The sequence below is a fragment of the Xiphophorus maculatus genome, chromosome 6, assembly GCF_002775205.1.
Source record: "Xiphophorus maculatus strain JP 163 A chromosome 6, X_maculatus-5.0-male, whole genome shotgun sequence".
In the NCBI taxonomy this organism is placed as follows: domain Eukaryota; kingdom Metazoa; phylum Chordata; class Actinopteri; order Cyprinodontiformes; family Poeciliidae; genus Xiphophorus; species Xiphophorus maculatus.
Window position 1 is genome coordinate 19,356,231 of NC_036448.1, and position 22,289 is coordinate 19,378,519.

At 37.4% G+C, this 22,289-nt stretch overlaps 2 protein-coding genes across 4 annotated transcripts in view; one reads left to right on the forward strand and one right to left on the reverse strand.

Annotated features, from left to right (window-relative positions):
- The window catches only part of atp6v1h (ATPase H+ transporting V1 subunit H), a 29,398-nt gene extending 26,778 nt beyond the window's left edge, over positions 1-2,620 (reverse strand). For both annotated transcript variants that reach the window (XM_023335702.1, XM_023335701.1), the window contains exons 1-3: positions 2,546-2,620; positions 1,390-1,537; positions 87-186 (exon numbers count right to left, since the gene is read on the reverse strand). In XM_023335702.1, the coding sequence (XP_023191470.1) occupies positions 87-186; positions 1,390-1,493 (204 nt within the window). In that variant the 5' untranslated portion in view covers positions 1,494-1,537; positions 2,546-2,620. The remainder of the gene's footprint in view (positions 1-86; positions 187-1,389; positions 1,538-2,545) is intronic.
- Positions 2,621-3,922: 1,302 nt separating this feature from the next.
- rgs20 (regulator of G protein signaling 20) lies at positions 3,923-21,767 on the forward strand. Of its 2 annotated transcripts, none has more exons than XM_023334905.1 (5): positions 3,923-4,030; positions 14,925-15,091; positions 17,094-17,168; positions 17,270-17,504; positions 18,837-21,767. In XM_023334905.1, exons 1-5 carry the CDS (start codon positions 3,923-3,925, stop codon positions 19,023-19,025), a joined length of 774 nt encoding a protein of 257 aa, XP_023190673.1. In that variant the 3' UTR covers positions 19,026-21,767. The 2 variants fall into 2 exon arrangements, with proteins under 2 accessions (XP_023190673.1, XP_023190672.1); XM_023334904.1 differs by lacking the exon at positions 3,923-4,030 and adding an exon at positions 12,156-12,251.
- The last annotated feature ends 522 nt before the right edge of the window (positions 21,768-22,289 follow it).

Consider the following 22,289-nt stretch of genomic DNA (forward strand, 5'->3'; position numbering starts at 1 on the left):
TCTTCTGGTAGATTTTGAATAAACTAGAGACACAGAATGACCCTTATAAAATGAGAAGTACACTGCAATGTACACAAACTGTTTACCTGGTGTCCCTCTTTGGTCAAAATGACTTGTTTCTCTTCAGAGTTGGCCTTTTCAAATTTCTTGATGAACTCACAGTCCTCTGTAGAGATCATCTGACTCCTACAAGCAACACAAATTAACAATAATGACAATTTTTGACAGCAGGGCTACAATAATGTTTTCAGATTGCCTTAGACACATAATATCTGAACAAGAGTAACATCTGCAGGGAGAAAACAAAAACCTGTGATTTATTTTTGAGGCAGTTTTACAGCACGCATGCTTGCCATTGACACATCCTCTGTGACTGACTTTTCACAAGCAAGCTAGTTGAAAATGACAGAGGCTGCTTGAGCAACCGAAATGACCATGTACATAAAATGCAGCCATATTGAGACAAAAACAAAGCTAGGTCTGAAGTGGTATGTAGATACAGCAAAACAACAATTGAATCGGTCATGTAATTGAAGCTGAAATGGTAATCAATGGTTTATTGACTTAGAAATAATACTGTGGGTCAAATAAATCAGAGCTGTTAAACTGAAAGGTTAGAGTTAAAACAGGAAGTATAACTCAAGACAATGAATCACATTTGAGGAACAGCTGAAGAGCTACTGTTAGGCAATGAAATTACAACAAATCTCGCCAAACATTAACAACTAATCACAGAAAGACTGCAAAAAGAGATTTTGGAGCAAAGAAATGAGAAATACTGCTTATATAATAGGACTGATGACAAGTACAAAAATAATATCAATCAGACCACATGAAAACCTTATACAAACGTAAATGTTGACTACCTAAATAAGTACATTTGTGACACCACAACAATGGTGTCACAAATAGATATCTACCAATTACATTTAGTTTCTAAACTCAAGTATGTGATGCATTTGCCGAGAGTACTTACAAAAGCTGAAAATTTATGAGCTTAGAACTAGACTTTATGCAAGTATCACTCTATTAAAATCAAGAATTTAGAATAATTTGTACAAATGTTGTGCTTGTCCATCAACAGAAGAACAGCTAACCTTGCACAATCCAGCCAGCAACAAGGCTGTTAGACATTTACTATATTGAAAATGTAAATATATGCCTGTACAATATGGAAACAGGTCATTTATGTGTGAAGACATTTATTTCTTATTAATATGTTCTCACCAAGAGTTGAAATTAATTGCTCTTCTTCTTGACATATGTTTTTATTAACCAGCCGTTTCTTGCACATAACAATTTAAAAATAAATTGGACCACATTAAATTGTGCATTATAAGTATTGACTAATTTGAATTAGGACTTATGGGTTAAGTAGAGCTAACTTACTGAAGATAAGACTGCCAGTTGACCAGATTGGCCCGAACCTCAGCTGCCTTTGCAGCTATGATGTTGGTAGGGACAGCAGCATCCACAGCGCCACGGATATCCATTTGTCCTGAAGTCTTTACAGAGTATGTCTGGATAAAAACACAACCTGAGAAGAAAATAATTACTTATAACACCATAGTATGAAAGACTGGAAATCACACACTTAATGACAGCAGAAGATATTCTCAGAATTTGAACAGGAGTAATATGTTCCCACCAAGAGCAGTGATTAATTGCTATTCTATCCGACACATGTTTTATTAAGCAGCTGCTTCTTGAACAGAAACATTGATACGCAAAATTTAAAGTTAAAAAATTCTGACATACAGAATTTGACTAAAAGGTACATTAAAAAAAACATAATATGGCTACATATATACAGAAAAAAAATTTCTACTTATGAAATGCATCAAAATAAAATTCCCCCTGCTACTTGTGGTCATACATTTCAAAGTCCAAAAATTAACATTATTCCCTCATTTAGTCGGATACATAAATTGGACTGATTTGAATTATGTGTTCAGATCAAGTCAAACACGTCAGGTGTTTTGGTTGTACAGCAAAACAAGCTGGAGTATTGAGTAGGAGGGTTATATACTAATTTATGGAGCTCTTCCGCGAAACAGAGAGATTATATGTTGGCAAATTCAAACTGCAGATAACTAGCGGAAAATAATAAATGACAGATCAAGTGTTATATATTTAACTAACTTACAGAGTTGAAGAAGCCTGCTAGCATTAGCTTGCTATCGTAGCTAACACAATGTCATTTACTAGTTATGGTAGGTTTTACCGAGAACTGGGATAAAATTCCACAATACTCAGCCTCCAGCACTGTAATGCAAGAAAAGACTTTAACCGGATTTGTTCCGAACAAGTAAAAAGGCTTAATTCTGACCTGAACAATGACACAAAAACCGTTAGCTTGATTATAGCTAGAGACGAACAGCAGAGAAAACGAGAATGCTAACCCATTTGGCTAAATTAGCACCGACTGCATCCCACAAACTGCCCGAAATAATAGATGCTATACGTATAATGCAACAATACAGTATGAAAACATGTGTACTTAACACATCACATTCAATAAAAAATATCCAGCGTCTTTACTTACAGCTGTTCCTCACTGCTATTCTGTGCTATGCTACGCTAACAGCTGACAACACGGCGTCACGACCTGTCATGTGACAGTCACTCAGATAGTCACATGCACCTCAGTCTGCCTTTTTTTTTTTTTTTTTTTTTTACAAAGCCCTATCTGGTAGACTTATGTTTTTCTAATAAGACTGTATTAGGTATTTTTTAACATTTAACCAGGTTGAAGCACCAGAAAGCATTTTGAGCATTCCTCCTTTCAAAATCCCTCCAGATTGTCAAGAGTATACTCATCTAGTCTGCTCAGTATAGTGGTTTTCTAGGATTGAAAACTGAACAGTGAAGTAAGAAAATTGATGACGATTTGTTTGATTTGATGATATGTTTGGGGTTATGATAAAACAAACAGTTTTTTTAGTTTTATTTGAGATGTTAACAGTTTGATTTTGGTTGTTCTGTTGTTTCACATTTGTGATACCGAGTAGGTTCCCAGGGCCGTTAAAAAAGAAACAGGTCTTCAACATCCCAGGTCATCCACCATGCCCAACTATCGGCATTAAATGCTTCATATATATTCTTTAGAGGTCTTACACCAGTCCAAGGTTGCCTAAGTAACTTCAATGAAATGTCATGTGGGTCAAAAACCAATTAACTTGAGGAGGCTGATAGAAAATGTATGCCACACTTTTCAGTTTTATTTTCATTTCTATAAAAAAACATCTTATTTTACTAACACTATACAGTTATGTACTACTTTGTGTTGAATCCAATTCAGTCTCAATTCACTGCATTTAGTTAGTTGTTGTAATGTGACAAATTGTTATCTTTAGCATTCCAGCAACAAATTGTTGCAAATTATTTTTTTAAATCATTAGGCTGCACTGCATGCAAATTTATTCAGTGATTGTCTGATGTAAAACAAAATAATTTATAAATATTAAGTAAACATAAGTCAGAAACAGTCAGAAATAACTCCATGCCTGTCACTAGTCTTCCTCTCTGTCCATCTAGCTCAGACATTAAGACCTCCAGGCCTAATCTGGCCTAAGCTGGTGAGACGCAGAAAAGCACAGAGGAATCAGGATCGTATCCAGAGGGAACATTGTCCTAATCCCCATCTGCCCTCTCCTTTGTAAACACTCTTTGTGGCATTGGGGTCGTCGATGTTTTTCACCCCCTCTTCTCCTCTGCCTTCACGATGGGTTTCATGTCAGACTGTGGGAAAGCGTAGAGGAGATGACCAGGAAGAGTGGATTTCCTACGATTTCAAGCAGACCTGGGCGCAGCGCTGCGAGTAAGGACTCAAAGTCAAAGCATGCCATGTGGTAGCGTGGTGAGGCAGTGGGAGATCAGACCCACAGCCGTGCTGTGTGGGATCAAACGCACCAAGGTTCTGATGTGGCAGTGGATTCAGGGGCTGACCAGGTCCTGCAGGCAGAGTGTGGGCTACCAGGTTAACTACATTGGCGCGGACCAAGCAGAACAGGAGATGGTGTGCCTTGAGGTATGGTCGTGTTCTCATATTCACATCAACCATCATCTTTTTGGGTATTATCACTTTACTAAAGTAACATACAACAAACTTGGGAACAAACTTTGTAGGAATCTTAGTGACAATTTTGTGCATTTTCCACATACGTCTTCACAACATAATTTGATTCCAAACAGATTATGAGTGAATTTCCTATTTGACACAACTCTGATAATAAGATGCGGAAAGCAAAACACAGATAAGAGACTGAGCTCAATTTTCAAAACCAGTGAAGCAACATGTCACCACATCATTCATTTAATATTCCTGTCAGCTCTAAGAAACACCCTTCAGAATGTATTTTGCTGTTGATAGGCTGGCATTGTGAAGCCTCTTTGATTCACACAAAACTTCTATTTAGGGAAGCATCTCCAGTCTAAACAAGACTTAAAAAGAAGATTAAAAGAAGGCGACAGCATGACCTAAAATAGTATGAGTCAAGTGATTTAGATTCTAAAAAAAGGGGTTAAAACATTTAGCTAAATTCTCCACAACAACGGATAAGGTCTAATGAGAAACATCAAATTGAACATTCTTAGACAGCTAAGTTTATAAATGAATCTTGGTAAATAATAACTAAAAGTTTCCAGCAGTTCTCTGTTGTGAGGAAGCATGTGTTGCTATTTCTAGAAAGGAAGGGATTTTAGAGTCATTAGGACAAGGGAGACACATCCAGATCTGATTGGTAGGTCACAACTAGACAGAAAATAGTCCAAGTCATTAACAAGTATGACTCCAATTTACCAGATATGTTGAAACAAAAATTATGACACCCTGAGACACTTCATGACACTACTTATACGGTTACTTATAAGGTTTCATATATATGGTTTCATACAAGTATATGAAACCATATACTTATACTGCATTAAAAGACAATTAACTCCTTTCAGTCGGTGTTTCACATTAAATCAGAGTGAATTTCCTGTCTTTGTTGCAATGCAATTTGCAAAACTATTTCTCTTTGCTAAATTCCAGAAATATATAGAAGATATTCCTTTATGTTTTTGTTTTTTTTACATTCTTCTAATTTAGAAGTTTGCATACATTTCATTGGTATTTTATACCTTTCAAACTGAATCACTTTTCGATTATTCTTCAATAAGCTTTTCTGATCACAAATCAAATTTTTATGACAATCACAACAAAATATCAGCTTTATCTCTGTTAAAACAATTAATGCTTTGGATTGTCTATTTAAAACCTATTTGGGAAAAAACCTTTGGCTTCCTGACAGACGTTTTGCTCAATATTTCCTCATCATCGTCTTTTCTTATGATGCCAGCCATTTTGTACCTCAAACAAAACTCCAACACATTACACGATGCTTCTCCCCCTATACTTCACAGCTGTGATGCTGTTCTTATTTGCAATCTCCCTCCTTTTTTCTCCAAATGTAGCAATGCTCTTTAAAACCACGTTTTAGTTTTGCTTTTGTTGAACTGTATTTTTCCTCTCTGAGAGACCTTTCAAACCAACATGGGCACAGAATTAGTTTCAATGTAGATAATGACATTCTTTTTCCAACTTCTTTCCAGCATCTTCACAAAGTCTTCACATCTTAATCAGATTATTTGATACTTCGAGATAAATAACCCGTCCATGACTTCACAAAAACAATCCTGGAGAGGAAATGTTCTGTACCTTAATGGGTGTCTCATAATTCTTCGCTCTTAATCAGTAACAACTCTTTTCACAGCAGCTTGTAACAGAATTAGAGGCACAAGTGTCCTTAATAACTCTAACGAATGCTCTTCACTTCTTCGCAGGTGTTTCCACTTGTCCTGTTTGATTAAGCCTCCATTCAAACTGATTTTTAGAGCCACTTTGCATCAGGGTCTGTGAACAATGCCACTAACTGTTTTGTTAGTTTTCTTATCCAATACATATGATTACTCTATAGTAAACTTGGTTTCTTACATGAGTGGAACAAGTATTCTCTTTAAATACACCATTCACCAAATGAATACAATAGAATAAGAGGTCAAACTTGCTCTAAATTTTTCATCTCTCTTTTCATGTTATTAATCCATCCAGTTTTTAAGCCCTCGCAGATAATATTATTAGTCATGCAGTGGGTTCATGGTTGCAAACAAATGTACTTACTTTCATTTTGATGGGCATGTTCCTTTCTAGGCTGGACATGGTTTCTGAAAATCAGAGACTATACCAAAAAGGATACAACCATTTTGCTTTTTATCTCATTTCAGATTACTTCTCTCTTCAGATTTAATACAAAGTTTTTTTCTAAAGCTGCAAAAATGTTCCTCAAACTCTGATAAATAAAATACTATATTCACATGTACTGTAAAAAAGGCATGAAACCCTTTTTTAACTCTGATATTAAGTCAGAATGGATAAATGCCAAAATTATTTCTTCAGAATGATGACATTTATATTTTTTAGATTTATTACAGTGTTTTACATACACTAAGGTCACTATTGTTTTGCAGATGGGTTCTGCATCCCAGAGGTTCATCTGTTTTGGAGTGAAATTTCTTTAGATTCAGAAATGAATCTAAAGACTAAAGATGCTGGTTGAAGAGGCACAAGAATGAAACTGACATCTATATCTAATCAAAGATAATTCAAAAACAAAATTAGAATCAAGCATAACGTTTTTTTATGCGATCAAGGAGAGAGACCTTAATATTTGAAGACATGTCCAGTGGTCTGATAAAATTAGAATAGAAGTGTTTGATCAAAATGACTATTACTACATTTGGAGAGAGAAGAAGGAAGCTTGCAAGCCAGAGGACACCATCCCAACTCTGAAGTACAGGGGTGGCAGCATCATGTTGTGTGAGTGTTTTTCTTCAGAAGGAACTTGTGTTCTTCACAAAATGGATGGCATCATGAGGAAAGGGCATTAGGCAGAAAAATTCAAGTATTAAACAAAGGCAGTCTTAGCCTGTTTGGCACCCTGGGCGAACCACCCTAACAGAGGTGTGTGAAATTGTTGGGTTGTTTTTGCATTAGGCACCACTGACATTCGGATCCACTGGTTCAGTGGTGGTGGGGGAAATAGACAAGATGAACAGGTCTAGGGGGAGGCCCCCCCGCACAAGATGCCACCCAGGATGGTTGCCCATGTTGCTCGTATCAGAAACCGCACCTGGTACTAGGTGAAAACTAGGGTGTAAATGGGTCTTCAATGTCTCCATTAATCGATCCATATGCATACTATTTTTAAGTCTTAATAATTAGTTATTACTTTATTAATTAGTTATGGGTTAGGGTTAATATTAATTAGTTATTAATATTAATTAGTTAGTAATTTAGTTGTAACACACATTGATCTTAAACTATTAATTCTTACTGTGAATTCTGAGTAAAACCAGCTTCATGAAATGAAATGAGTGGAACTGATAATACACTGTTAAAATAAGCCTGACATTTATTTACCAAAAAGCATCTTGATCAGCACAGATCAGGGAAATACTGAAATTAATTCGCAGCAAAACAGGGAAAGAGAAAATCCTTTCATTTACTGTGTGCTTCCACATTTTCTACTGTGACAGAACAATTTTCACCTTCAGATTACTCACCAATACCATGCATGATGTCTTGTTATATTAATCAGGCAACGTAATACTCCCTACCCAGTAACTCTCTGCATGATGGTGATAGAATATGTGCACTCTGTCTTCCTTTCTAGCTATTCTGAGTCGTATTAATCACACACTGAAAAGACTTTATTCACCTTGTCAGACGCCTTGTCATCTATCTTGTCCTTATAGCCTTGTGTGCTGAGATGGGCTCACACCTTCACTTGACATTGTGCCCTCACAGGGAAAAGTGTGAGCGTCTCATGTCACAATGACTAAAGTATCAATCATTGCTTGTTTATGTGAATCAGTCTTGCAGAACTATTTGTAGGGCTTCTTTGTAAAAGTGTGCAACAGGATGTTACATCTGTACACCACAAAGGAATAAAAAATGCTTAAATGCTCAACTTTAAAAGTTATTAATTTGAACAAGACATTATTTGATTGTCTTTTTTTAGGAAGATGATAATCAATATTTTGGATTATTTTTAAGACACTCTATTTATGCTGGAAAATTCAAAAGTAGAAAAGGTGCAACAAGAGGATTTAGTTGAGTCCCTCTCTTTTGTGGTTCTTCTTACTCCGATGAGAATCTGGCAAGATTGATTTTCACACCATCAGGAGGCACCTCTAAAAGATAGCATGTCCCCGAAAGGGAACAGCATGAATGCGCTGGTGTAAATTAAGCATATAGAAAGCTGTGTCACGCTGGAGTTTGGCTGAATGGCCAGGTGCTGAGTGCATAGTGCCATCTTGTGATTGTACGTTGCAAAAAGCACTGTGAGCTCTAAAAGCAGAAGTATTTATATTTGTCTAGAGTAGAGAATATTGAAGTGTTTATTTAAAAATGCACCTCAAAGCTGATATAGATCTCCATTCATAGACTTTAAACAATAAATGTAAGATGAAAAGTGGTTGAATAATATAATTAAAATAGTTGAGAGATATTAAAATGTCGTCAATCAGTATATGATCTCTTTGCATCGTCTATAGAGATCATCATGTAAGTGCTTTAATGACAGTTGCCTGGAGATGGCAGTGTTGTTCTCTACATTATCACTCTTCACAGAGATGTGCAGAGGATTAAACAGCAAACAGCTGCCTGATAATAATCAGTAACACAACAGGAAGAGTAAAGTGAAACATTAGAACAGAACAAACAAACATCTGAAGTGTCAGTTATAAGGTCTCTATGTATATGAGAGTTTTCTCACAGGCTGAGAATGCAACAGATGTAGTGCTATATGTAGAGAGTGCCCACGCCCTCAAACCTACTTTGTGGTTGCAGAAAACAGTGAAAAGTATTTTGTAAATCAAATAAATAAATGTGTTAATTCATTATATAACTACTAAATGAGACAGCATTTCTGGAATCTTGTACAGATTTTTTTTTTTTAATCATTCAATGATATTAGAAAAAATGCCAAATGTATATTGAAGAAAAGGTAGACTCTTTTATTCCCAAATGCAAAAAAATATTTTGCACAACGTTACGCTGCCAGGACATGACAAAAACTAGCAGTAGATATTTAAAATGTGTCGTTTTAAAACGAAAATGAAAAGATCCATTCTGTTCATGAATGATTTTGTCCGGTTTCTTTCAAAACTAAGGCTGCTTTTAGCCATTGCTAGATAAAAGGGCACTTCACTCATTCCCAAAGTAATAAAATAATAGACCTAGGCATTGAAGATAAGAGGCTGATGATATCCTTTTGTGTGAGGCTTAGTGTGTAATCTTAGGAGCAGTTGTGTAGTGGTTTTCTGACAGATAAAAATGTGGCATGGAGATACATGTGTGGTCTCTATAATGAGGTTCAAACTGTTGCTCTGAATCCGACCTGTATAGAGGGTAGGGTCACAGCAATGACCCTTTCAGCTAGACCTGCACAATATATTGAATTGCAGTTGTCATTGCAAAATAAATGTGTGCAATATTCCAATTTTTATTGCTTGGATGCAATATATGGTAGTTTTATATTTCAAGTACAATGCATTTGTGGTCTAGATGCTGATTATCCAGCCAGTTTGTTGCCAGCTAATGATAGAAAAACGTAGGGACATCACAGTGGCAAAATGAAGGAGAAAATTGACAACTAAAGATATTTAACAGTAACTGTGTGATTTTCTAATATTTTTTCTTCTACAGAGCCTCTTTCTTTTTCATGCTGCAGCTGGGGTGACATCAATAGATGCAGCGTATCAACACGCTCTCAAACACAGTTCTGCACAGTGTTGTTTTCATTCATTCATTTGAAGTATGTACATATAATTGTGTGTCTAAAATCTAAAAAGTTGAAAGTAGCAAAACAGACTGAGTTACAGCATGCACTCTGCAATTTAGCAGCACAGACAGAGGTTGCAGGCAAAGGCTGAAGACTTCATAAAAAAAACGTGGAGATCAATTTTCTAAATTGGGCATTTTCAACATATTCTGGTGCCGTGGTGGCGTAGGGTATAGCGCAACTCACGTTTGGAGGCCTTGAGTCTTCGACGCAGCCGTCGCGGGTTCCCCCCTCTCCTTCCCCCCTTCCTGTCAGCCTACTTTCATATAAAGGACACTAAAGCCTGCAAAAAGACTCCTTAGAGGGGGGGGGAGCTGCAGAAGGTAAATTTGATATAAAAATATGTTGTTTTTTTACACATATTTGTTAGAACTGTCACTATGTTGTGACAATATAGGCAAATAATCTGAAAAAAATCTCCTTTTGGTTCTACTGTCATTTCCAGAAATACACCGCTCTAAGTCAGAAACAATCAATCAGAGCCAGTAGGAGGGTGTTAGCGCTGTCAATCATCCTCCTGTATGTGCAAGCTCAAGATTGCCAGTTTGCTGCAGCTGTGCTAATGGGGGAGAAACAACTTACAGGAAAACTGTTTATCTGCCATCATTGGTGGCCATGTGCATACATGGCAGGCTCTGTTGTGGGGAAGAAGCTTAGCATAACAGAGAGCAATGGGAAGGGTGTAGGCAGTGTGTAGACAAGTGAGATTGACAGCGATAAAATCCTTCTCCTGACTCAGATTGGTTGTTTCTGACCAGGAGCTGCGTATTTCTGCAGATGACACTAACACAGGGAGGATTTCCTTTTTTTTTACAGATTATCTGTCTCATACTAAACTGTCACAACATAGTGACAGTTTTAACAAATATGTGAGAATGTTTATATATATATATATATATATATATATATATATATATATATATATATATATATATATATATATATATATATACTACTGCAGTTTTAGGAGAACTTTAAGGTGACATTTCTGTTTATCATGCTTTTTATCTTCAGCATTTCTTCTTTCCCAAAGGTTGGTATAAATCAGACAATGTTTAAAAAGCATCATTCAATATTCTATACATGGTGCCAGAGAGGCATGTCAATAAATTTAAGTATTGAAAATTTAAGCAGTTTGTTTAAAAATTTTTTACTTACAAATGATTTTGATTCTGTTTTGTCAATTGAATCATATCTACAGTACATGTAACTTTTTGATTAGAAACTCACTTATTATTTAAACTGAAAAAGAAAAGGTAACAATTATTTAGATTCAATACACACAGAGAGATAAATCTCATATGTCTATGTAACTCTACTGAGGCAGGAACAAATAGAAATGTTCAGCTTGATTATATTGTTAATACCTGGATACATCATTCTATGAACAGTCAACTTCTCTAGCAATCATTTTTGTTGTTTACCCTCATCCTTTCAAGGACTGTTTGCTAGACAAGTGTTAATTCGGGAATCTTCCTCTTGTTTGGGTAGACTATAATGTGTCCAGAATATTTCTGCATTAAATATTATGGCTATTATGTATCACTTCAATAAAAACATCAGCTTTGAGTTTTCATCAGCTGCAAGTCAGTATAATATAATTTAACTGAAATTGAAGCTTAATGTGTTTATTCAGTGTTTGTTTGGTGTTAAGGTGAGGGATATTCAGATTTCCCCACCCACACCTGACAATCTCTCGTCCCAAACTCTGATAAGAGAAAGACAATAGACATCTTCCTTCCACCAAATTTTCTATAAGTATTCATGGATACACTACTGTGTGAATCTTTATGGCTTATTTTCCGTGTGGAAGCAGTCAGTGATTGAATGCTTTTCCATGAGTAACTAGGCCAACATGGCTACAGCAATCCATTGCTACATTACAAAATCCCTTTCTTATTAGTTTTATGTAACATTCTTATGTTCTGGGGAAAAATAGCAATTTGGAGTTTTCATCAGCTGTGAATCACATCTTACTGAAATGGACAGAAATAAAAACTTTAGATATATCAGTCTGTGTGTAATGATTTATTTGAGTTTCACCTTTTGATTTTAATTACTGAAACAAATTAAATTTCTAATTATATTCTAATTCATGGTGATGCACCTGTATTTCCTACTATAACTTGACTCCATCGGACAATGCGTGTAACATTCGTTCATGTTAAACGACCTGCACTGTAAATCTGTGACATATTGTCGGGGTTTACGCTCTTCACTGGGCTACTACGAGTTGGAGAGGAGACGCATGCGTACTGACTAGAAGCAGCCGGTCGGAGGAGAGGGGAAAAAAAGCCTTATGTTCCATCGGATGTAATCAAAGCAGAGAATTCCCTCTTCTCGTGGTGCATACATGGTGAAATTGTAAGTACTGGGAGTAAGCAGTTGTATCTGTGCAGGTGGCATTTTATGGTCGGAGCGGTCGTTTTTTTTTTTTTAACGGCATGTCATTAACAGATCTAGGCAGTGTCTTTTCGGTGGTTGTCCAGGGCGATGAAGCGCTATGGTTCTTCATGATGGCACTTTCAATTGATGTGATGCGCGACTCAGCAGTGGAGTGTTTTCATTATTATTATTATTATTATTATTATTATTATTATTATTATTATTATTATTATTATTATTATTTCTGCTGTCAAATCAGTAAGGGGACACATAATCTCCTGTGGAGAACAGTGATTTAGTTAGAGTTTTTATGATTTATGCGTTCAGAGGATACGACCACCCTCGCCCCCTCCGTGCCATTCTCTATATCGCTTTTGAGTCAAACCCTAGCGTACTGCTAGTGCCAGCTTTGAAGTACATCCAATGCCTAATGCGTAAAAATGTACCATTTGGCAAGACGCACGACGTCTGAGGGCTGATGCCTGCTCGGGTATCTGAGAACAAAAAAGAACTGAACGACAAACCAAGCAAATGATAGTAATAAAAAAACACGCGGGTCCATTTTAGAAATGGCTAAATGGTGTATTCATTGAAAAGGATGCGATAGAACGATGCTCAGATATAGATTTGCAAGCTGCGCTTTCAGCACCCCCACCCCCACTCGTCTCCCTTACATCAAAATCTTTAGGCATATTTTAAGGCTTCGTGTCTTGTGCCAGGTAATGTCCGGACGATTCCGTGTGCCGGAAGAGTCCGCTTTGTTACCTAAATGATCTGATAGGATTTGGCAGAGTCTGACCCGGTGATGACACGTTTGTTAGAATCAGCTCACATTCCGTGAGCATAACCCTGTCTGTCTATGGGCCTGCAAACCGATGGGATTCTTGTGCATAGGCCAGATATCCATACTCACAATTAGAACAGCAATTCCTCATATAGCCTGCATAATGACAGAAGCCTACACGGCCAGAGCCAGCCTAAGGCATAAGCGAAGTAAGCGTCAGCTTAGGGCACCCATGCCAGCAGGGGGCTCCCAAGAGGAAAGATTTGAGACTCAGATAAATTCTCTGCAAAAATAGCACAACAACACACACATACACCACTCTACAGCAATCATTATGTGATTCATAAAATTGTATTTGATGCCATGAGCTCATGAGTTATGTATAATTTCAAACCATGCAGCTGGGATCATATAAACCAAAGTGGTATGGTCTACCACTTAACTGGCTTTACCAGAGCAGTATGTACAAGATATGTGAGAGGAATTTACCCTTTATTGGCCAAATAGAAATGATGATGATGACAGTAACCCGTAATGGTTACTGATTTGAGACTACATCCTGATATTGACCAGAGGCAAAATATTCAACCCCACATTCAATAAGGGGACCTCATAGATCACTAGTTGAGAGTTTGATCTGAAATTCTCAACTTTTGCGTTGATTTATCCTCTAAAGACTAGACTTGACTTAGAATCAAGGTTTGGTACTTGAGGCTCATAAACAATCTTTATCTCAGCTAATTATAGGTGAACACAAGCCTGTAAATGAAGGTGATTTTGGTAAATGATTAATGTTGTCCCCTCTGAGTTACCATAGTGTATACAAATGGCTGGTTGTCATGGTAACATTACACACAGTATATCATGGGCCTATTCTCAACAGTGTTTTCCAGCCAAAAGCAAATATTGTAAAAAAAAAAAAAAAAAAAGGCGGAGTTAACAACAGCTTCCATGCTATGTTACCATTTATGAATCATAAACAGAACAGAGAATCAGTCAAAGATTTCAAGATGCATTATGCCAGGGCTAAGACAAAGATTTAACGAAGGAAAAAGCAAAAGTCCTTTCCACATTCTGATAATTTCAGTAGAATCAAATTGTCTTGCTTCAGAGTGTCCAGCAGTGCATGCCAGCACATGATTGAGTCAAATAACATCTGGTCTGCTGCATTTAGCAGTTTCAGATTTGGACATTATATGTGTACATCTATTATTTTAATGATGTTGTGATTCTGTTTCTGTTATTCCAGATGCTTCCTTACATCTTTTGGTCTTTGCTTCTGAATGCTTGTCATATGTTTCTTTACGCTTTTAAAAATACTTTAGTTAGTTTAAACATTTTGCCCCATTAAAATAATCCCACAGTTTTTCAGCAAGAGGCCCCATTTTAACTTTGAACAGGACATTGTTTCCTTTTCAATTTCAACTGCTTTGGATCACATGAGTCATAAGTTTTATGAAACATTTGTTTCATAAAACACACTGATTTAACTGTTGTTAAGGGAAGTTCTAACAGTAAGGTGTCATCATCACAACACTCATCCTATTCCTACAGATTTCACTCTTCATAAACAGAGGGGTGTTTATGAAGAGTGTCTCTTTCTACTTTAGTTTTCTTTTCAAAGTGTTGTCAAAAAGTGGATTGAATGTCATAATTTCACACTACCATCTTCTCTACTGTCACATTACAGCATTACACCCAGTGCTGCCCTTGCTACACTTGTTACACTGGAACTGATTTCCATCACACTAATGCATTGCAGGCCAAGAGCTTTTCTTGCGAGATAAAATCTCAGTTACATACTATTCCTGACATCAACACTCCAAACCCTTCACCCTCTCTCTCCCCCCACTCTCCGCTGTCTGTAGCCCATGGGATCAGAGCGGATGGAGATGCGAAAGAGGCAGATGTCGGTGCAGCAGGAGTCGGCAGCGGGGGGAACTGCACCGGCCCAGCAGGACCAGCCGAGCCAGGCCAACCCGAGGGGCTCCAACGCGTGTTGCTTCTGCTGGTGCTGCTGCTGTAGCTGCTCCTGGTAGGTCTTCCACAAACCGAGAACCTGATTGCTGAGGTGCAGCATGGCCGACATCGTCGCACGCAAGACGCCACCGCCTGAGCTAGAGCGTCTCAAAAGCAGGCGTCAGCTTCTGTCTTACACTCTTGACAGATTTGCATGTGATCCGTGGATGTCGGTTTAGCAGCAGCCGCCTCATTACATTCAGGAAAGCCTGAACATCATTTTCATATGCATGTCTGTGTAAGCTCTTCACTTGTCGGCAATGTTGCATTCAAAGTGATACATTTGAATCAGTCAAAATTAGAAGGAATATAAATGATTAACTGATGCTCATATTTTATTCAATTACCTGAACTACTTTTACAATTTTAACATTTAGACCTACAGTAAAACATAAAACTGTATAGTTTCTCATTTATTAAACTTCTAATTGCATTAACAAGACATCAGTCCTGATGAAAGTAATAATTTATTACAGTCTTATGAATGTCTACCTACCTGATACTCACAATATCAAGATATCAATTTTGGGCATATAACATTTGACATAATTCTGAATATATACCGCTAAATGATCAAAATAATTATGTCATGCTATTTTGTTGGTGAAAAAAGCTAGCTGTTGGCAGGATTGTTATTGATTTTGGCCATTTAATTGTGCATTCTGCCTGCTAGTTTTGGGTGTTGGGTGCTTATGCATTGCAAAAGTTATATACCCATATGATCAAAATTATCTATACTGTCTCAAGTACTTACACCCTCACAAACAATTTGTGAAATGCCTTTCTGCATCATGGTTCTGACTAGACGTTAGACCATTTATCTTATTAGAAATGACACAGTTCATTTTTATTGGCTGGTTTTCTGGCTCAAGCCCAGCTTCCAAGCATAGTTCATACATTTTTAATATGTTTGAGGTCAGGCCCATTCCAGAAGCTTAATGTCAGCCTGTTTTATATGTTTTAGTTTTAATGGGTATTCAAACACTCATGTAAATTGATTTATCAAACACCCAGTTGTTTTCAAGTTTCAAGTACCCCCTCAACAGTCAACAAATTGATTAGGATGGTCAGGATCAACAACAGAAGCGACCAAAACTTGGGCTCATCATAAACTAGAAGCTGATAGAAAAGTAGTGAACAGTGAACAGAACTTTACATCCCCTTGAACTAAGAGGATTACAGAAAAAAGAAAATAGTTGAGCCAATTTAATTGAGTTGGGAATTGGTAACAAGTAATTCAGTTAAGTTTATCCAAATTAATTTATTAAGTTTGTTTAACTTGTTTTAAGTCAGTATTACTCAAATCATTTAATTTACTTCAAATAAAGAAGTACACTAATAAAGGATCTTTTGGGTTGAGGATGCCTTCATTTGACAGTAGTTAGACAGGAAAGTGGGTTATGAAAGAGGGGAAAGACATGTGGCAAAGTCATCAGGCCGGGAATTGAACCTGCGACTCTTATGTGGGTTGTGCACTACTTCTGCTCCACCACAGCACCATGGTTGGTACAGGACCTGTCCCTGGTGAAGCTTGCGTTATGACATCAGATGTTGGATATGACATTGAACGTAATTGTTTCACTCTTGACAATGAAGGTCAAAGTAAAAAGTTCATTTAAGTTAGAATTTGTAGCTCTTAAGTTAATTCAACACAAAAAAGTGATGAGAACTTTCCGGCAAGTTCTCATCACTAAACCAAAAGAATTAAATAAGACTAATGTAAATAAGTCCATTACATGAACGACAGCCCAAATACACTTTTTAGAGTGATGTTGACCAAGAAGGAAGCATCTGCTTTGAAACAGTTTCATTTGAACTTGAAATAAAAATGCAGCTACTCGCGTGGACAAGCCAGAAAGGTTTTATCTTTATACTGTAGATGTTTATTGTAGTGATTAATGAATACACTGACTTATATAATTATGGTCATTCATACCACTTAATTACAAACTTAGTTCCATGACCACATTTGTGAAATGAGTACTTCTTGCCAAGGTGTTTTTGTCTGTTTTCAACAGGAATGAAGACAGGGATGAACGGAATCGAAAGGCATCATATGACGTCAAGGAAGGGACCTCAGACTGTGAAGACTGGTGAGCTAAAATCCCTGCACAACAATGCCTGGCAAATAAACAGACTTCTATTCCATCTGATGTTAAAGAGACTTACTCCAATGTTCTCATGTTCTCTGCAGCCCAAAGCCCACGCTGGAGGAGGTGCACATGTGGGGGCAGTCGTTTGATAAGCTGATGTGCTGTCCAGCTGGGAGGAACTCTTTCCGGCAATTTCTCCGCACCGAGTTCAGCGAGGAGAACATGCTGTTCTGGCTCGCATGTGAAGAGTTCAGCAAAGAGACCAATAAAAGTGTGATCGAGGAGAAGGCCCGGCTCGTCTACGAGGACTACATCTCCATTCTCTCGCCGAAAGAGGTGTGAAACCTTTATTGATTTATATTTTGGTAAAATAGAGTTTCCTTGATGGGTGAAACCTTGTGATGTCTGAGTTCAATGAGTATATCAATGCCACTTTCAAGTCGTGTGGTGAAGCCTCATACACTTAGCTTTGCACAAGTTTAGCTCTACACAGGGGGTAATAAAGTCCATCATGTCTGTATTCAAGAGTGTGTTTCATTGAACTCTTACTTTTACTTTAATGCAACAGATGACAAAATGTTTTTGTCAGACCTAGCTTAACATGCCGTACTAAAAATGCCGACTTCTGAAAATGGAAATGAGAGATATATGTGGTGGGCCGGCTGCATAGTGCTGCAGTTGGTAGCACTGTTGCCTTGCAGCAAGAAGGTCTGGGGTCTTTCTGCATGGAGTTTGCATGTTCTCCCTGTGCATGCATGGATTCTCTCCGGGTACTCTGGCTTCCTAACCACAGTCCAAAAACATGACTGTCAGGTAAATTGGTCTCTCCAAATTCTTCCTAGGTGTGAGTGTGTGTGTGGTTGTTTGTCCTGTCTGTCTCTGTGCTGCCCTGCGACAGACTGGCGACCTGTCCAGGGTGCACCCCTCCTCTCCCGCTGAACGATAGCGGGAGATAGGCACCAGCACCCCTCCTGACCCCGCTAGGGACAAGGGTGTTAGAAAATGGATGGATGGATGGATGGATGGATGGATGGATGGATGGATGGATGGACGGACGTGGGGGGCCATTTTATATGATACATAGGTGTAACCATTTAGCTCTTGTAAGCAACTTATAAACAAATGAACATAAGTTTAGATATAATTTTTGGGTTTTGGAGAGCAGTGTTATGTGGATATGTGTGTACATGGAGTTTAAACTCCAGCTGTGCCAGACTGACAGATTACATGGGCTAGTCAAACAATTATATTGCCTTTGCATCATCAATGCGTTCACACAGCAGGAAAATGCAACACAAATCAGATATTTTTGCCCATATACTATGCGACCTACAGTATGTCCAAATATCAATCTGAACTGGGCACTTCTGATCTTTTCACCCTGCAAAATATCTGATTTGTTTCAAAGTTGGAATTGAGTATCAAGACCTGTTGCGTGAATGCAGCCAAGAGACTACATGTTTACTGCACATGTGCTCCACTGCTGCACAATTTATCCAAGTTCTGCACAAATACAATAACCAGTTATTAGAAAGAAATATCATGCTACCCAAGAACCCTGTGTTTTCAAGTCTTGATAAGAAAGCTAAAAATCCAATTTTTCACATCCCTGTTACAGAAAAAGAAAACATTCTGTTCTTCCTGATGTTGTGTTTTCTTAACTTCCAGGTGAGTCTTGACTCCCGAGTGCGTGAGACGATTAACAGGAACATGCAGGAGCCCAACTTGCACACGTTTGACGATGCCCAGTTGCAGATCTACACGCTAATGCAAAGAGACTCGTATCCCCGCTACTTGAACTCCCTAGCGTACAAAAACCTGCTCAAACCTCTGTCAGAGCAGTCCCCCGAATCTTAGGGCGGCAACGACAACCTGTGATCTTTTAATCCTCTTTGCCCTTTCTAAGTCCTTCAATCCCCCACAACCCCCCTGACCCAAACCCCAAGTTTATGAAAAAAGGTTTTCTTCTTTGTATGTTCAGTGTAGGATTACATGAGCCAGGCCTCGGGCCCCGGCCCCTCCCAGGGATCTCAGCGATATTGTGATCTGCACCTGACCGAAGACAACTCAGGTCTGAAAAACCTCCTGAGGGCTTGACATCACATGTACTGCTACAGATCAACATAGCAAAACACTCCAAAGGAATATGAATAACACTTTAATTCTGCTTCTTTTTCCTTCTTTTTTTTGATAGAAATATTCTATTTTATTTGTGTTCAGAGTTTTTTATGGTCTGTTGTTTTTTGTATGATTGTTTTTGGGGGAAATGATTCCTATTGTAGACTATCTATACATATATACATATATATTTATGAGTTTGTAAAAAGTTCAAATGAAATTGTGGGTATTTTATGTGGAAATGCCTGGTTCTATTTACTGCGTATGAAAATCAAAGCTCAAGTCCAAGCTACACATTAGCTTGACTTGCTGGCAGCTTTGTGGGGTACTGTTTAATTTTTTATTCTTATTTATTTCACTTCGTTTTGTTACCTAACCTCACACTTCAGTATCTGTGGCAGCGACTTGGCAACTCCAGTTCATGCACAACCTGTGTGTGGTTTAGAATAATGTATGTATGGTTACCAGAGAAGTAACAGGGTGCAATAAATGAAAATCAGTAATGGTGAAGAGTATTTTAACCTTTATCAATTGCCAGTATAAGACAATATTGTTGTTTTTCTAATACTAGTGGGACAATTTGCACAAATCATAGGTTTATCACAAATTTATTGGTGTATGATTCTAAGCTGAATAGATTTTAACAAAGAAAGTATTTTATTTAATATTGCACCATGTCAAAAAAAATTAAAATTATATTTAATTATTTTTGATGGAGTAAATAACACAAAAAAATGAAGACATTTTATTCAAGATAATTTATTTTATGGGTCTGTAATTTTTCAACAACTTTCCAAGGTTTTCCTGATATTACCTATATTCTTTCCGTTAATAAAAGGTCATTTGTCTTAGTTATGTTAGTTGTGCTCCAGTTCTGACCAGCATTGTCACCCTGATGCCTATTCCTCTAAAGCAGTATTGTCACTCTGATGCCCATTTCTCTAAACATCTTTCACCAGAATATTTCATATCAGGGAGCCATGCAGTATTATGTATAGTCAGCTCATACCTTATTGATGAACACCTAACCGCACCACAGTGATGCAGCTGTCAAAATGATATTATGAGGATGCAGTCACACCATTAAAACTCTTAAGTTCATCTACAGTTAGTTTACTCCCTGTTTCTGTTTACTACCACAGAACTCATTTATGTTTGATGCATAGAATAAATCCATTTTCTGCCTCACCCATAAACAACCACACATCCATTAGACATGTTTTTGTTAAAAAGTTTGTGGTTTTTTTTTTGTTCAGAGAACAACCCGTAATCTGTCGACAGCCATATAGAACGACAACTTCAAAACTGGTGCCATTTCAGATGCAAAGTCATCATTTATACAAACCCATTGCAGTATGAGGTCACGAGTGCCAATGCTGACACACATTTTCCCTCTTCTGAGATTCCCCAATATAAAAAGTTAAAGTTATGAAAAACCTGTTGTTTGTCAGATTTCATTTGACGTGTTAACTGATGAGATGCACCGTTGCTCTTGAGTCATGCTAGCAAGGTACATCCATGGTTCGTGAAATTTGTTTGGGAACTTCTGTTACCATTTTTACAAACGAGATTCCTCTAGCAGGCTTCAGTATAACACCTAAACATGTCCTAAACACAGTTGGTTTATGCTATTTATTAACTGGTTAAGTAAAAGCAATGAAATTATTTTTATTAGCAATAACTAACATTAAACTTTAACGTTTGTCCAAAGAACATGCAGGAAAGTCATGAGAAATTGCAGACCTATTAATACAGCATCACATTTGAGAATTATCATAAAAAAATCATATATTTAAAAACGGATAAGAAATATTATGGTTAGAGGATCTTGCCAGGTTAGCAGAAACACCAAAGCTATGATGTAAGCTGTGTTCACATGTTTAAAGAGAGCGTTGAGTAGGGGTGGAGTTGCCAAGTGTTTTAATACTTAGAATATCTAGTTTTATTTGAATTACTTTGTTGCCTCACATTGTGTCACTCGAAGACAAGATCCTCTCATGGGGAAGTGCCTTGACATTCAGTTTACTGACATCTTTCTCATGGGCAACAGTTGTTCGCTGACTTGCGCCGAAAGGTCGTTCACTGGAGAATGACTACAGTTTTACCGTAAATTGTCCCTCTCATTGGCCAAAATATCTTGCGTGTTTGGTCTCGATTCCTCAATTGTGAACACATCGGTGGAAGGTGGTAGGATGCAGCACCTCTTTGTCGGCTGAAGACAGAGATCGCTGTGACCAGGCGTGAGGAGTCGGAGCTTCTCGCCAACCTGTGTGCTTCATGGTGGCTCTTGTCTTAGAGTTAACTCAAACTCACTACATACGATGTGCAATTTGAGCTGATGAGTTATACCGCGCAGATCAACCTCAAAACACAATCTAAGCCAATGGTTTGGAGTGATGCCTATAAATGTTGTTTCTTCTGTTTACTATATGAAATGTGTTATTTTGCGCTGAGTTTACTTATGAAGACATTTTTCAAAAAACAAATAATGTGAATGTTTACAGTATGGTTTAGTTATTTTTTTGTTTGTTTCTTTTTCTGCTACTCTTCAAGAAAAAAACTGACTTGTGGGCATTTTGATTGAGATAAAATAAAGCACAATAATTTTACTCATTCTTGAGTGACTTCATCAATAAATCTTGAGTTAAATAATAACTTTGAAACTTATTAAGTTTATTCCTAACAGCAGTTTTCAGCCTAGAGATTGGAAGGCTAAGATTGCAACAAATGTTTATTTTTTTCTTATTCTTTATCCGCAGCACAATATTTCTATTTTATTGTGTTTTCATAAAATTATTATTATTTAGCCCCTAATCAAAATTTATGCACAGTACACATTTTATGGTCTGAACAATGGCCTTCAGAGACTTCTTGTATTAAATTTGAATGATTTTGGATTATGTCATTAAAAACACCAAAACATCTCTGACTTCAATTCTTCTGAGTCATATCACACACAGTTGCACATATCACATAGATTTCAACATCACTCATCACCTCGTA